Raw genomic sequence first — 14121 nt, 5'->3', positions numbered from 1 at the left:
GCTCAATGCAATCCGTAGAAGATAAACATAAATTTTGATTATTAATTCATTTGAAAAAAAATACAAAGTCTTTAAGACTTTTGTGTCATGTTGCGTACTTGCGTTTACTTTAAAGAAAAAGTTTATTTTTTTCCACGAACAAAAAGTTTCTATCAAAGCAAAAGCGACAGATAGGAACAGCCCAATTCCAAGAGCAAATTCCACGTGTCAACTTTTCCATGAGAGAACGTAGTGGACATGTGACGATAAAGAAGATAATGTGATTGTTAGTAAAAAACAATGACACGTGACGACCTGTCGCTACAAAATCCACATCTTGCAACGTGAATACCACTGAACATGTGACACGTCTACGCTTTCGGCTACGAGTCTTGTTTTTGTTTCTCGATGTCTGAATTCCGGAACACCACGTGGGTGCTCTAAAAGTCCTTGCCATGGTACCACGTGTCGTTATTACACCGAATAAAGCGTACTTTCGATATTTATATCTTATTTTTGATTTATTATTTTCCTTAATATTCAGTGTTCGTTCGAGATTTGTCGGAGAAAATTTCGGTAATAATGTTGAAATTTGTGGGAATTATTTAAGTAAAGGAAAGGTCACAATTTGAAGAAAATGGAATCTTCCAAAATAGATATTTGCTCGTTTCTTGGGATTTGAATTGCTCTATCAAGATTCTGTTGAAGTTCCAATCTCTCTGTAAATAATATGTCCGGAGCTGAGAAAAGGGACAACGGAGAAGAGATCCCTAGAGATCTGCTGCAGAGGTTCATGTCCAAGAAACAGAAGTCGTCGGTTGAAGCCGGAGAGGTAGAGATTGAGCTGGACTTAGGGCTTTCTCTCAACGGTAGATTCGGTGTGGACCCACTTGCGAAGACAAGGCTGCTCACACGATCATCTTCTATTCCTGATCTTGTGGTCAACGGTGGTAGAACGGAGTTGAGTAGGACTTGCTCGTTGCCTGTGGAGACGGAGGAGTGGAGGAAGAGGAAGGAGTTGCAGAGCTTGAGGAGGCTTGAGGCTAAGAGAAAGAGGTTAGAGAAGCAGAGAAACGTGAGAGTACTTAGGGAGAAACACAAAGCTGGTGGAGGAGGAGGAGAAGAAGGATCTATTGGATCTTCCGGAAGTGGTTCCTCTGGTTTGTCCGAACTCGACACCTCCCCTTCTCCTCCTGTTCAAGGTACCACAAATATTGTCATGATCTTCAATAACAAATGCTTTCTCTATGGTCTTGGTGGGGATTGTTTGCCTTGTTTCTTTGATTCTTGATCAATAGGGTAACAAAATCTTGAATTCGTGATATCATTCTTTTATGATGATTATATTCTTATTTTATATTTGTTTGTGTTTTCATCAAAATGCATATAATGTTAGGTATGATCTGTAGATCAAGTAACTCACAAAACTAGTCTTGGCTTGGGTCTATGATTATCCGTTTTTAAAAAAAAATGTATTTAGAGGGTTAGCGATAAGGTCAAACTCATACTAGTATATCTTCTAGGCTTAGGGTCTTTCACTTGGTTATGTTTTGTTTGTCTTTGATTAGGCTTGTTTTATTGAGATAATTACTTGTGTTTGAAGCAACAACAAAAGCATCCATAGAAAGAAGCCCATCAAGTACTCAACCTCTGCCCGAGAATCAAGCAGCACGTAACATGATAGACGACATGCCATGCGTGTCAACAACAGGCGATGGACCCAACGGGAGAAAGATAGATGGGTTTCTGTATCGGTACAGGAAAGGCGATGAGGTGAGGATTGTGTGTGTGTGCCACGGAAGCTTCCTAACGCCTGCTGAGTTCGTTAAGCATGCAGGTGGCCGAGACGTGGCGCATCCCTTAAAGCACATTGTTGTAAATCCATCTCCCTTCTTGTGACCATTATGGTCTCTTTGGGATAGTGTCTTATTACCATATTGTTGTATCGATTCGGAACAAATGTTATAAAATATTTCGAAGTGTATAAACAGAAAGTTTATCCAACTCCCATTTCAGATTTTATACGTAAAGGAAATACTCTAATTCGTTCTTGTTTTACAATAATTGAACATTATTGGAATTTCTTTGATATTGGTTTTAACTATTTCTATTTTTTTAAGCTCTGAATTTCCAAATAAACGAGTTACATGATAGAAACTGATTGTATATCGAGTCTTTTTATAGTTTGATTTATATACCAGAATCAGCTAGTTAGCTTAGAGGTTTCAGAAAAATAACAGATGCAATGGTTGCTGTGCATCTGTAATAACTCATTATAACACCTTTTAAGTAGAGTAAGACACGACAAAACCAAACACAAACACAAATAAAGCATATATTACCTTATCCATATTGGTTCTCAAGGTTCCCTGAACCACGCCTTCTTGGTACGACGGTTCTCAAGCAAATATTACCTTCACCATATTGGTTCTCAAGGTTCTCAACCAAATATTACATTCAAGTATTACCAGGTAAAACTCGGTAAACCTTAACATAGATATATATTATCATAAGAGTTTAACAAATATAACAAACATAACATAGATATGTTTAACACAGTTAAACACCTACAAGAGAAGAGAAGATTTTCAAACGAACACCAAGAGAAAATACTGCAGCTCTACTCGTTCTTTAACATAGTCACCTCATCTTCAAAAGAGCCTGAATACAAACTTTTACCTCTCCATGCAGTGGCGTATGATATTTTCACGCTTAATTTTGTCCAAACAAAATCAATGATACTTTTAGGAGTCAGAGTTTGCACCTCTCCTGGATAAGCCTCATGCAATAGAGATGCAACTAACTGTGGCGTGACTTTCCCCCTCTTGCTTTTACCCTGACCATCACGAGAGCACGTATGCATCTTGGTGTAACTTCTAATCGAGAACATTTCAGTCTTTTCAATCTTTGAAGCTCGTAAACCCCATTTACATCCTTCTTTAGGACATTTTAGCACTAATCGCTGTTTATCAGACTTTTTCACATCAAACCCAAAACCATTTGAACATGCACCCATATACACCACTTCTTGCACTGCCTTTTTATCAGGAAACTCTTGTTGTATTGTGATATTCAAACCGTCTTCCCATGCCTCTACACACTGACTCGCTTCTGAAACAGGTCGAACTGCCACATATTCGTCCTCATCTTCCTCCATCATCTCAATCGCCTCGATTTGTTTCACGTACAGAGCTCCGATCTCATCGTCCTTTGAATTCAGCTCTTCATAGTTTATACCTAAAGAACTTCCTTCGCCGGCTCTCGAAAGCTGCTCGGGGTGTTCTGTGATAGTGATGACATCCACATACAAAACACATCTACGATTCTCTCTATCAGCGGATGTTAGATAAACACAAAGATCCTCGTCGTCAGAAATAGTAAACTGCTCCTCACAACCCACCAGCAGTGGAATGTAACTCAATCTCAATTTCACCGTACTTTCATCCAACGCAACCTTTCTGCATATCCTTGCTTCTAGCACTGGCAGAGTTATCTCTTCCACTATCATTAAACTATACATGCGACCTTGGCATTTAAAATGTATGTTCACATTGTTGCTCATTAAATCCTGCCAAAACAATTCAAAAACTCATTCACTAATATGCTAATTATCTACAGCTATACCAATCCTATGTCCTAATCTACCAAGAAACCAATGTAGAAATATGAGAACATGTCTCGTGCTCAGCAACTGGAAACAATCCTCACCTTGACCGTGTGAAAACCAACAACCCCGAGCTGTGAACTTGGTTTCTGTCTCATCATCTCCTCAATCATAGCCGCTGCACGATCAACGGCTAAAATACGTTCTGTGGTCTCTTTTAACTGCATTTTGTGATTAACAAACACTAAAAGACCAGACCACATTCTCAAAGGTCACATAAAGCTTCTGAGATTTGGGTAATACCAATAAATATCCATTTAAAAAAACGAAGCAACTTCAAAGCACAAATCATCCCCTATTTATTAACTTCAACTCCCCCTTGACTAGTTAGTGTTCTACAAAGCTAAAGAGGATGGATAACATACATGAGAAGCAGCAGATATGTGAAGATACAACGGCTTTTCACCATCAAGAGGTGCATTCAGAAAACGATACTTTCCCCTTCAATTACAAAAAAAAAAAAATTCATCAGTCTAATTTACTTATTGTCAAAAAAAAAAAACTTTTACAAACCTAGTAATCACCACAGCACCAGTACACCTCTGAATCTGCAAGACGAAGAATAAACAAGGCTTAAACTAGAAACTGTAATCACAATATGTATAGAAAGCCACACACACACACTTACTTCTTCTTGAGTAGAGCGTAGAGTAAGCTTGTGCCTAAGAGAAGCCTCAGCATCGTTGATAACGATTTCTCTCGCTATGATCAACTCATCCCGAATCCTACACGCAACAAGCTGATCCCAATTTCTCTTTCTACTGCGTCGGTTTAGAAAAAAAATTATAATGCGAAATTGGTTTAGCAAGCGATGATTGGGAATGGTTTAAATCGGTTACCTTTGAATCGGCCGAGAAGCATCATCGTTCGTTATAGCTGATTCGATCGGAGAAGCCCTACGTGCCTCGTCGTCTTCCCCCGTCATCACGGCTACGAAAGAAGGAAACAACAAATCAAAAGAATGTGTTTATCTTCTTCTTTTTGTTCGGCCCAAGTTAAAACTGGTGGGCCTCATTTGGGCTTTAGTTTTTTAATTGGGGTTGATTATGATAGATAGGGAAAGTATTGGGGTTTTATCGGGAAGATGATAAAAAAACTGTGCCCAATACAAACTTGTCTGCTCAACTAACTCCATTTTCTCCTTCATTTCCCCGGAAAAGAGAGACAAGAGAGACTGTTGTTCAATGTTGATGCACTTCATAGGTAAAGTGTCATTTTAGTTTCTGGATATTTATTCACTTTTCTTTCTTGTTATTGTTTGTTGGTTTATAGTATTGTATTCTTTCTCTACTGATTTTTCTTTCTTCTTTTTTTTGTTGGAAAAAAATCCAAATTTTTTTTTGTCTGTTTATGAGTTATGTTCCAAGGTTCCATCTGAACTCTATTGTCTGTTTTCAGATGTTAAACCCCTTTGCATGTTCATATATATAAGATAATGACTTGCATGCATTATCAACTGCTGAATCCTTATCATATGCTTCTACTGGCTAAATGTTTCTGTATCCTACTTTTTTGCTTGATATTTATTTAGATCTATAGAGTTAATTCTTGATCTGTCGATAAATGTCGAAGCACTGTAATGCCATTAAATATATAAACTTATATGGCTTCTTGAATCTTGTATTAGAATGGATCATAGGAAGATTCAGCAGCGTCAACTACATTTTAAAATCTCTTAGCAATACTATTTACATTTTTTTTTTAAATTATTTACAATTTGTTTAATATTCACCGTGTAATGCAGGCTATTCCGAAGCTGCCAAGGATCCGGAAATGCAGGGGATATATAGTAATGCTTCGAGTTTAAACGCTAGACCGAGTAACTCAAGCACTATGAACCAAAACATGAATGTTTCAAGACCGAGGAAGCGCAAAGATTCAACCTTCTTACAATCACCATGGCACAAAGTCTATCTGCAACCTTCAAAGTTATGTCACAGCATCAGGTCATTACCTCCTAACGTCTTTTATAATATAACTCGAATATCACATTCTAGGTGAAGAGTGATCGTTTTCTTTTACCATATTTGATGCTTAATACATTTGCTCTGTATATATAGTGTGTCAGAACAAGAGTGGGCCCTTGCGGCAAATACACTCTGTGAGAAGGTACCAATATCTCTTATACTAATCAATTCTTCTTTTACCAAAAAATCTCTATTTTCAAATAAAGAGCTTTTTTGTTGGTTGGTACCATCTGATGCTAAGATCGATCCAAATGAGGTGGTCTCTCCTTCAAAGAAGAGGCTTGTATTATCCACAAATCTTATGCAACAACTTCTCCAACCAGCACCAACGTTTGTTTTCTCGGACATCAAGTCAGCTTTCAACTACGAGATTATGCTTTACTTTGAGTCCAGAATCACCCTCGCTGATGCATGTTCTGTCACGTGCCACTCGGATTTTGATAAGAGCACAAAGTGAGTTCTAGTTATGATTTTAATCTTAAATTATCTCAGTTTCTTTTTTTTTTTTGCTCATTTCCCTTATTTTTAATACGTCTAGTGATCAAGAAAGAGGATATACTGCACTTGTCAAAGCTTTCATGGAGAAGTTCCAACACCTTGAAGAGGACTTCCAAAGGTAAGGATCAAGCTGATGGCCGAGTGTTAATTATCTTTTAAGAGAGATAAATGTATTCTTGAATATTACATTTTGTTTCTTCTAAAATGTCTATACAGCTCGGAGAGTGCCACATCGATGTTAGACATCATCTTAGAAATCCAGGACATTGAAAGATTCTCGGTGATAAACCGTCTGGCCAAGTTTCATAGCCGTGCAAAGACCAATACTAAAAGATCAGTTCCTCAGAGATACGTTGATTTACAAAAGCCAGGGAACCTACCTGAGCCACTACAATGTCTTTCTCTGTGATCATCAGGCTTTTTAGGGGGAGGTAAATATAGGGGATGATCTGGAAGAAAACCTTTTAATATATAGTTTTCTTTGTATAAATATGTACCTTATGGCCCATTATCTGTAAATTACCTTGATGTTTATGTAATGACTTTTTTTGGTTCAAAGATGTTTATGTAATGACTCTTTGAGATATGCATATGGATACTTTGGTAGATGAGTATATTGAAGGTAAAAATGCGCAAAACTATGGTATACCTAAAGTAGGTGGTGTTTTTATGTATAAATAGTTTTTTTTACTAAAAATATATTTAATAAAAATATTTTTAACTAAAAATATATTTTATAAAATTACGGTCGTTTTATGTATAAATAGTTTGTTAGTGGATAAAACAATATGTTTAAGATATAAATCCATATAATAAATGAAAGATTATTTTCAAATAAATGACCAATAAAAAATTGGGCTTATTTGCCAAATAACCAAAAAAAATAAAAAATTAGATTTTGGGAGAGAGAGTAGAGAGAGATAGGAAGAGAAAGTAAGAGAGAGGGGGGAATTTTGGTTAATTAGTGTATTTATGTTTTTTTCATGTATATAGGGTGCAATTTCCCTAAAAAATTTCATATATTGTTTGAAACCGTGACAATAAAAATGAGATAATAAACTAAATTAATTGATGGAATTTAAAAACAAATCGAAAAAGGAAATTTTCCTTTTCACTAGTTGAAAAAAAAGGAAACTTACCTTTACTCTATTCTCTCATCCGTCTCCATCCTCTATAAATACAATTCTTTGGATAACAAATCAATCCTCAAATCTCAATCCATCCAACAGCAACAACAACAAAAGACTTACACCAAGAAGAAAGAAAAAAACTCTGAGACCTGAGAATGGAGACTTGCTTGGACTGCAAGAAAGCTACCGAAACGGTGATTGACCTAAGAACCGGCGACACAATCTGCACAGAGTGCAGCCTCGTCATCTCCGATCACTACATCGACGACTGCCAAGAATGGAGAACCTTCGCTAACGACGACAACAGCGACCAAGACCCTAACCGCGTCGGCGCTCCGACCAACCCTCTTCTCAAATCCGGCGGTATCGGCACCATCATCAAAGAAAACACTTTCTCCTCCGTCTCCAAGAACGACTTACTCGGTTTGTCCCGAGCACATAACCTCGTTAGGAACAAGGAAGAAGACCTTTTCAAGAAAGCGTGCGACGCAATCAAGAGAATGACTGAAGATCTTGACCTAATAAGCGGCGTCGAGTTTAGGGCTTGCGAGATCGTCTCCAAGTTCGATGTTGACAGCAGCAAGAAGCTACGGAGAGGGAAGCAGTTAACTGCTCTCTGCGCGGCCTCCGTTTCAACGGCTTGTCGTGAGCTGAAACTCTCGAGGACGTTGAAAGAGATCTCCACGGTGGCTAGTGGTGTGAGTTTGAAGGATATAAACAAAGCTAGTATGGCGATAAAGCGTCTCCTAAGGTCAGATCAAGAGGAGGCTGTTTCTTCTGATGCCGCTCCTCAGGTGATAATGAAGACAGGAGAACTTGTTCGAAGATTCTGTTCTAAACTCGACATAAGCGAAAGAGAGAGGAAGGCTGTTAAAGAAGCTGTTGAAATGGCTGAGAATTTCGATATCAGGAGAAACCCTAAGTCGGTTCTTGCTGCTATCATCTTCATGATCTGTCAGCTATCTCAGACCAAACGGAGACCTATTGCAGAAATTGCGTTGGCTTCTGAAGTTGTGGAGAATACGATCAAGAAGTCTGCTAATGATATGTATCCTTACGCCTCCAAGATTATACCCAAATGGTATGCTTCTGAAGAAGACATTATCAAGAGCTTAGGAGGAGGTCTCATAGGTACTTGAGATGGTGCAAAACTTATAGTATAAGATAGTTAAGGGATATGTTCTGATTAGAGATCTATGTGGTCTATTTTCTGCTTTACATAACAAATTGTATAATAGAACTTTGTTGACATACACAATGGTTGAATGAAGGAATATATTGAGCTTGTTGAGAAGTATTATTTGGTGAAGTGCACTGAGAACTAAGAACAGATTAGTAATTCACATTCTGAATAAACTAATTTACATATCTCAATGTATTTTAATTGTATTGATATCATGTTTTAAAAACAATCTAGTAAATATGATATGAACGCAAATGAAGATCTTTAAAATATTCTAAAATGTCTCGACTGATTTATCCTCAAAACCATTTATTCTTTGCTTGTTTCATTTTGAGGAGGGAAAATGGGTTTTTATTTACCTTTTTCCTTTGAATTGTTTTCCTATTGGACTTTCTCTTAAAAAAATAAATAAAAGCGATAAGGAAAATTAAAATGAAAAAATGAGGCTATTTTGTTTATTTTAAAATTTTAACTAGTCTATTATTCCGTTCATGCACTTAAATTTTAACTAGTCTATTATTCCGTTCATACATTTATTTTGTAAATATATAAATGTCCAAATATAGGTGTCTTATTTTATTTTTTTTTAAGTTAAGAAGTCTTTAAGATCGAGAGGCGTTATAATTTGTAAGAAGGACAAAAAGTCTCTTCTCTCTAGGGATTGGCTATTTTTTAGAAACTCAAGTCAAACCCAGTCCAAAAGAAACAAAACGACAACTCTGTCTCTCTCTCTCTCTCTCTCTCTCTCTCGATCTCAGTTTCTTCGCTTCACTCTCTCTCTCTCTCTCTCTCTCTACCCCATGGACGCTCACGTCGCTCAGCTGCAGATGCAATATCGTAACTACATCCTTTCTCTCTACCAACAGGTTTGATTCATCATTCCCCCCCACACAAAACCCATTTCATTCCACCACATGTCTCTTTGGTCGTGACACATAGATAATCGATGGTAACTAAATCTAGCGATGCTTAAAGTGAATAAAGGTTGAACCTTTTGGTCGGGACACATAGATAATCGAATCTAGAGATGCTTTAAAGTGAATAAAGGTTGAATCTTTGGTTGGAAACTGTGATGGGTTTTGTTAGATCATTGCTTGGTTTTGATTTGTTTGTTGTTTTGGTTGTGAAGGGCTTTCTGGATGATCAGTTTACTGAGTTGAAAAGTCTGCAAGATGATGGAAGTCCTGATTTTGTGGCTGAGGTTCTCTCTCTCTTCTTTGATGATTGTGTCAAGCTTGTCGGTAACATGGCTAGAGCTTTGTAAGTCTCCTGCTCACATACATGTTCATCATACATCTGCTAGACCATCATCATCATCATTATCATCATTGCGTGTGTTTTTTATTTCAGGGACCAGACAGGAACTGTAGATTTTAGTCAGGTTGGTGCTAATGTGCATCAGTTGAAGGGTAGTAGCTCAAGGTATGTTTCTTTAGTTATCTTCTTGAGTTGTGGTTGATTGATGAAGCTCTGTTTTGTTTCTAATGTGCAGTGTTGGTGCCAAGAGGGTTAAAGGCTTGTGTATTAACTTCAAGGAACTTTGTGAGGCTAAGAACTATGAAGGGTGAGTGGTTTTATCTTCTTTTTTTTTGTATGGAGACTCATCGGTTGAGGATTTGTGGATTAATCTCTGATGTTTTCTTACAGGTGTGTGAGATGTCTGCAGCAAGTGGATATAGAGTACAAGACGTTAAAGGCAAAGCTTCAAGATATGTTCAATGTGAGTTGATGATTTTGCTTTTAGTGAATCATTTTGGTGAAGAGTGAATAAAATTTTCATGGCAATTGTGTTGTTGGTTGCAGCTTGAGAAACAAATAGTTCAAGCTGGTGGTATCGTTCCTCAAGTGGATATTAACTAAAAGAATCAAGACTTGCACATCCTCTGGTGGATGAAGAGAAGAACAAGATGATGATGACTCAAATTTGCATTCTTCAGTTTTATTTTTATTTTTTTTGGATCTTTGTTTGCTCAGAAGAAACTCAAAAGATCTATTATGACCGAGTTTGAGAGACATGAGATGAATGAAGCTACCATGAGATTGGCTATGTTTCTCTGCACCGAGTTTCTGTTATCAGAAACTTCCCTTCCGGGTGATGTTGCTATTGAAAGACGCTTATCTAAATAAGGAAAGTAGTATTGTCGGTTGTAGAAAGTAGTCTATCTAATTTTTTTCCGTAACTGTAATATCATAATAAATTTAGAAAAATATTAAAACATTTAAGTTTTTCAACAGTAACTCATGATATAGAAAGTAGAAACACTCACATTAATAAATTAGAGATGGAACATATACAACAGTTATAACTCATAACTCACTGATATAAACCATTACAGAAAAAAAAAACACAGTTAATTTAGATAACAGAACCAGTTTGAGGTCCAATAAGACCAACAACCTCATCCCAAAGACCTTGACTCTGTACAGCAGAACCAACCTCAACAACACTCAAGCTACAAGCAGCCACAGTCCAATACCCACCCAACACCTCTGCTTTCAACTGCTCTTTCTCCCAACCACAATACCCATCAAAGAATCTCATCTCACTACTCCCCACCACCTTCCTCTTCACCATCTCTGCAGCCAATCCTACACTCTCCCTCGTCCCGTAGTACAACCCTTTCATCACTTGTCTGAACACCCCGCTCTTCTCAACCTCGTTGTCCTCGCCAGGACTCACCAGGAACAACAGCCCTTCTTCCAAAGGCCCACCGAAGAAGAGGCTCTTGTCTGAAAACGTTCCTGACATGTCTAGGACCGTTGATTTGGTCTCCTTGATTGACATGAGCGAGGGGCGGTTGAGGATGACTCCTATGGGACCTGAGGGGCCAACGGAGAGGAGGAGGATCACCGTCTTTTCGAAGATGTGGACTCCGTTTAGCTTCTCTGTTGCTATTAGGAGACATCCTGTCTCTGGCTCTTGGATCTTGTGTGCCCATTTGTTAGAGTCCTTCTCAGGGGCTGCAGCTTGCTCTCCAGCTACGAGCCTTGCCCTGAACTCTCTCCAGTCAGCAGCCTCTGGTGTAGAACTGTTGTTAACACAGTCCTTGAAGAGATCAGCATCATCCTCCAGTGGCTTCCATGAATCCGAAAGAGAACCTACACAAGCAAAACAATACTCTCATTAGACCTGAAACAGGTGATTGTGATTGTGAAACTCAAACAACTTACAGTTTATAGAGATTGGAGAAGCAACCTTCCTGGTGAGAAACTGGCTGGAATTTCTTTTGTGGCAGGAAAAGATTCTGGTTTTGATGAATGGGACAAGCTCTTTGACACCAGAGATTGATCTTGACGTAAGAAAACAAGCATCCATGTTTCTCTGACTCAGTTCACTTTAGTTCCTCTGAAGAGAAGACAGAGAATAAAAGTAACATCTACATATAAGATAGTGGACAGATGAGAACGTATGCGTCTGGTTCTAAGGGTCCTAGTCAGAGGGATGGGCAATGGATATACTTTAACTTCAAGGTGTTGATGTATTTTAAGATAGACATTTGGATATTGGATAAGAGACAAAATCTTTTTATCAACTTTTTGGATGATGTGTATGCCTAGTGGCCACTCACCTTTTGCCTCTGAAGTTACTTAAACAGTTAAACCACACATGTGGTAGAAAAAAAAAATACAAATACTAAATCCACCAACTACATGTCACTAAGCCTATTACAGTTCAAGTTCCCCGGATCACCTAACCATATTTTTTGTTTAACCTTTTCACGTAGAACCCCCCATCTATTAAGCTGAGTGACAGAGAGAAGAGAAGAGTTTGTTACATGATGAAATGAGATTCTGTTATTCGTCATTAGTGTTCGTTACAATCTATGCGTCTATATATAGACTTTAGTTAACCGGAATGAGATAACTAACTAGTACATTGAACCAAGACTAAAGCATTACTCTATTAAAAAAACTTAACAGCCAACGTTATTTGGCTGCAGAGAGAAAGAGAGTAGATTAGCTTCGGCGCGATGTGTTGCTGAGTAGAGGACAAGCCTTGTCGGAACTTGGCAGAAGGCAGAGAGGGGTGGAATCAGAGAGGATTCTGATAAGTCGATGATGAAGATGGACCAATCTATTGGGCATCGTTTATACATTTAAATGGGTTGATAGGTTGTTATATCTTCTATTTAATCTTATCTTTGTAAGAAACGATTATAAAAAAAATAATCATAAAAATCAAAAATGTAAATTCCAAAAACTTCTGTCTTCTCACTAACACTCTTCAGTCTCTCCTTCATTCCTTGTTACAGCTAGATGAGTTTGGTCCAAGACCTATCAATGGTATCATAGCAACCGATCCTCTCGAAGAAAAATCAATGGAAGAACTCAATGTTTTTCGAGACAGATCCATGATTAGTCAAAACAAGGATATGGTATAAGCATGGAAGACCATTGTCCAATGCGGATGCGTTTGAGACTGTTTAGTGTATGTTTGTTTAGGATCGAATATAATATAATCTTTGTCTTCAGCGATGGAGAGACTACATCAAAACCTAGTTTGAGGAGACTACCTCAAAACGATACGTGAGCGCAAGAGATAGAAAGATACATCAAAACGATATGTGGCGCAAAAGATAGAGAAACTACATCAAAACACTAGCTCAAATCGTTGGCAAGTACTCTCCAAGCCCAATTTTTTTAATCATCATACATTTTTCCTTTTTTAAACCTTGAGATTATTTTGTTTTGCAGTGAAGATGAGGCTAAGAAGAGGATATTTCCGTATCGACGAGGTGTTATTACGACTTTGGAGCTTTATTTCCCCAATATGTGGTTGATAAAGTCAAGTGTGTTCCAAAGGTGAAATGGGTATTACCGGACTAGTATTTGAACTGGGAGGAGAAAGAATGTGGTGGTAAGTTACTGTGTTTTTTTCATTGTTGTTTAGTATTAGAATGTGTTTACAGTGCCATCTGTGATTTTGAATGAGGTCGATTACCCTTAGTTTGACACATTAGAAACTAATCTGTAGACTTCGATTACCTTTAGTTTTACACATTATAAGCTAATTTGTAGAGGAGTTGGTTAGTTTTTTTTCTTTTCACAAATCTAAGCATTTCTTAAGAAAGTAGTCTCCATTTCTCTAAGATAACCACAATGTCAAATCACAAGCCAGTAACAATACTTTTAGCCCAAAAAAAAGAAGTTGCATCTAATCCAAAAGAAGTGCTAAAACCTCAGTCATCAACAATACTTATAGCAAAAAAAACCCGCATGTAATCCAAAAAAGAAGTGCTAAATCCTCTAAGTCATGTAATCCAATCCAGAAAAGCTGACGTGGAGATAGCATTAGTTAGGCGGTTATGTTGTTAAAGAGTTTGTTAGTAGAGGTGGAGCTTTTATGAAGTAAACCTTCTTCTTCTTCCTCTCCATCATCATCATCATCTATAGTTTTTTCAAAGTATATGGAGTTACCATCGAAGCTTCTCTTCTCATGGCGGAAAACCTTCACCTGTACATTCTTTTCCTTTTGTCTTCTGTTTCTTGTTATCCAAGAACGATCCTTTAGGATTTTGTTGGTTCAGATGTTCAGATTCAGGATTATATCTTCTATTTATATCGAAGCTTTTGTGTTTATAGTAGTCTCTCTCTCAGATTCAAGGATCGAGGACATCATCGAGAAATCCAATTACGAATGGCTAGGATATGATGATATTCAGACTCTTTTTTAGTTCTCTGGAGTATTTCCACTCTCCA

The 14121-nt window shown here is 37.6% G+C and overlaps 6 protein-coding genes across 10 annotated transcripts; 4 read left to right on the top strand and 2 right to left on the bottom strand.

Moving 5' to 3' along the window:
• Positions 1-507: 507 nt before the first annotated feature.
• On the top strand, positions 508-2030 carry LOC103837213 (ninja-family protein AFP3). Its single transcript, XM_009113547.2, has 2 exons — positions 508-1181; positions 1583-2030. The coding sequence occupies exons 1-2, from the start codon at positions 710-712 to the stop codon at positions 1876-1878; spliced, it is 768 nt and encodes a 255-aa protein (XP_009111795.1). The 5' UTR covers positions 508-709; the 3' UTR covers positions 1879-2030.
• Positions 2031-2278: 248 nt separating this feature from the next.
• Positions 2279-6716, top strand: LOC103837212. Of its 4 annotated transcripts, none has more exons than XM_009113543.3 (7): positions 2279-2450; positions 4804-4846; positions 5388-5589; positions 5704-5752; positions 5852-6063; positions 6149-6226; positions 6325-6716. In XM_009113543.3, exons 2-7 carry the CDS (start codon positions 4828-4830, stop codon positions 6515-6517), a joined length of 753 nt encoding a protein of 250 aa, XP_009111791.1. In that variant the 5' UTR covers positions 2279-2450; positions 4804-4827; the 3' UTR covers positions 6518-6716. The 4 variants fall into 4 exon arrangements, with proteins under 4 accessions (XP_009111791.1, XP_009111792.1, XP_033137187.1 ...); XM_009113544.3 differs by lacking the exon at positions 2279-2450 and adding an exon at positions 4585-4647; XM_033281296.1 differs by lacking the exon at positions 2279-2450 and having other exon boundaries at positions 4705-4846.
• Positions 2444-4621, bottom strand: LOC103837211. 2 transcript variants are annotated; one of them, XM_009113542.3, is made up of 6 exons: positions 4483-4621; positions 4272-4404; positions 4157-4191; positions 4009-4084; positions 3688-3804; positions 2444-3547 (listed from the first exon to the last, which is right to left on the bottom strand). In XM_009113542.3, the coding sequence occupies exons 1-6, from the start codon at positions 4566-4568 to the stop codon at positions 2600-2602; spliced, it is 1395 nt and encodes a 464-aa protein (XP_009111790.1). In that variant the 5' UTR covers positions 4569-4621; the 3' UTR covers positions 2444-2599. The 2 variants fall into 2 exon arrangements, with proteins under 2 accessions (XP_009111790.1, XP_018510360.1); XM_018654844.2 differs by having other exon boundaries at positions 4272-4401; positions 4483-4590.
• Positions 6717-7056: 340 nt separating the features above from the next.
• Positions 7057-8835, top strand: LOC103837210 (plant-specific TFIIB-related protein 2-like). The gene has a single exon (XM_018654845.2). The coding sequence runs from the start codon at positions 7394-7396 to the stop codon at positions 8375-8377; it is 984 nt and encodes a 327-aa protein (XP_018510361.1). The 5' UTR covers positions 7057-7393; the 3' UTR covers positions 8378-8835.
• Positions 8836-9010: 175 nt separating this feature from the next.
• Positions 9011-10575, top strand: LOC103837209 (histidine-containing phosphotransfer protein 2). The gene is made up of 6 exons (XM_009113540.3): positions 9011-9287; positions 9551-9681; positions 9772-9843; positions 9914-9985; positions 10069-10141; positions 10225-10575. Exons 1-6 carry the CDS (start codon positions 9222-9224, stop codon positions 10279-10281), a joined length of 471 nt encoding a protein of 156 aa, XP_009111788.1. The 5' UTR covers positions 9011-9221; the 3' UTR covers positions 10282-10575.
• Positions 10576-10663: 88 nt separating this feature from the next.
• LOC103837208 (UPF0301 protein Plut_0637) lies at positions 10664-11896 on the bottom strand. Its single transcript, XM_009113539.3, has 2 exons — positions 11593-11896; positions 10664-11520 (listed from the first exon to the last, which is right to left on the bottom strand). The coding sequence occupies exons 1-2, from the start codon at positions 11735-11737 to the stop codon at positions 10778-10780; spliced, it is 888 nt and encodes a 295-aa protein (XP_009111787.1). The 5' UTR covers positions 11738-11896; the 3' UTR covers positions 10664-10777.
• Positions 11897-14121: the final 2225 nt, after the last annotated feature.

The sequence above is a fragment of the Brassica rapa genome, chromosome A09 (assembly GCF_000309985.2).
Source record: "Brassica rapa cultivar Chiifu-401-42 chromosome A09, CAAS_Brap_v3.01, whole genome shotgun sequence".
Taxonomy (NCBI): Eukaryota; Viridiplantae; Streptophyta; class Magnoliopsida; order Brassicales; family Brassicaceae; genus Brassica; species Brassica rapa.
The sequence above is the reverse complement of the archived record's forward strand: the minus strand, read 5'-3'. Positions and strand labels throughout refer to the sequence as shown.

Bases quoted from the DNA above. Each gene is read 5' to 3' on its own strand.
- LOC103837213 (XM_009113547.2), top strand. From the start codon at position 710: ATGTCCGGAGCTGAGAAAAGGGACAACGGAGAAGAGATCCCTAGAGAT. The intron at 1,182-1,582 runs GTACCACAAATA...TTGTGTTTGAAG, and splicing joins CCCTTCTCCTCCTGTTCAAG to CAACAACAAAAGCATCCATA.
- LOC103837211 (XM_009113542.3), bottom strand. From the start codon at position 4,568: ATGACGGGGGAAGACGACGAGGCACGTAGGGCTTCTCCGATCGAATCA. The intron at 4,192-4,271 runs GTAAGTGTGTGT...TTCGTCTTGCAG, and splicing joins TACGCTCTACTCAAGAAGAA to ATTCAGAGGTGTACTGGTGC. The intron at 4,085-4,156 runs GTTTGTAAAAGT...TTGTAATTGAAG, and splicing joins GGTGCTGTGGTGATTACTAG to GGGAAAGTATCGTTTTCTGA.
- LOC103837212 (XM_009113543.3), top strand. The intron at 6,064-6,148 runs GTGAGTTCTAGT...TAATACGTCTAG, and splicing joins GATTTTGATAAGAGCACAAA to TGATCAAGAAAGAGGATATA. The intron at 6,227-6,324 runs GTAAGGATCAAG...ATGTCTATACAG, and splicing joins CTTGAAGAGGACTTCCAAAG to CTCGGAGAGTGCCACATCGA.
- LOC103837210 (XM_018654845.2), top strand. From the start codon at position 7,394: ATGGAGACTTGCTTGGACTGCAAGAAAGCTACCGAAACGGTGATTGAC.
- LOC103837209 (XM_009113540.3), top strand. From the start codon at position 9,222: ATGGACGCTCACGTCGCTCAGCTGCAGATGCAATATCGTAACTACATC. The intron at 9,844-9,913 runs GTATGTTTCTTT...TCTAATGTGCAG, and splicing joins TTGAAGGGTAGTAGCTCAAG to TGTTGGTGCCAAGAGGGTTA. The intron at 10,142-10,224 runs GTGAGTTGATGA...TGTTGGTTGCAG, and splicing joins AGCTTCAAGATATGTTCAAT to CTTGAGAAACAAATAGTTCA.
- LOC103837208 (XM_009113539.3), bottom strand. From the start codon at position 11,737: ATGGATGCTTGTTTTCTTACGTCAAGATCAATCTCTGGTGTCAAAGAG. The intron at 11,521-11,592 runs GTAAGTTGTTTG...TTGCTTGTGTAG, and splicing joins TTCTCCAATCTCTATAAACT to GTTCTCTTTCGGATTCATGG.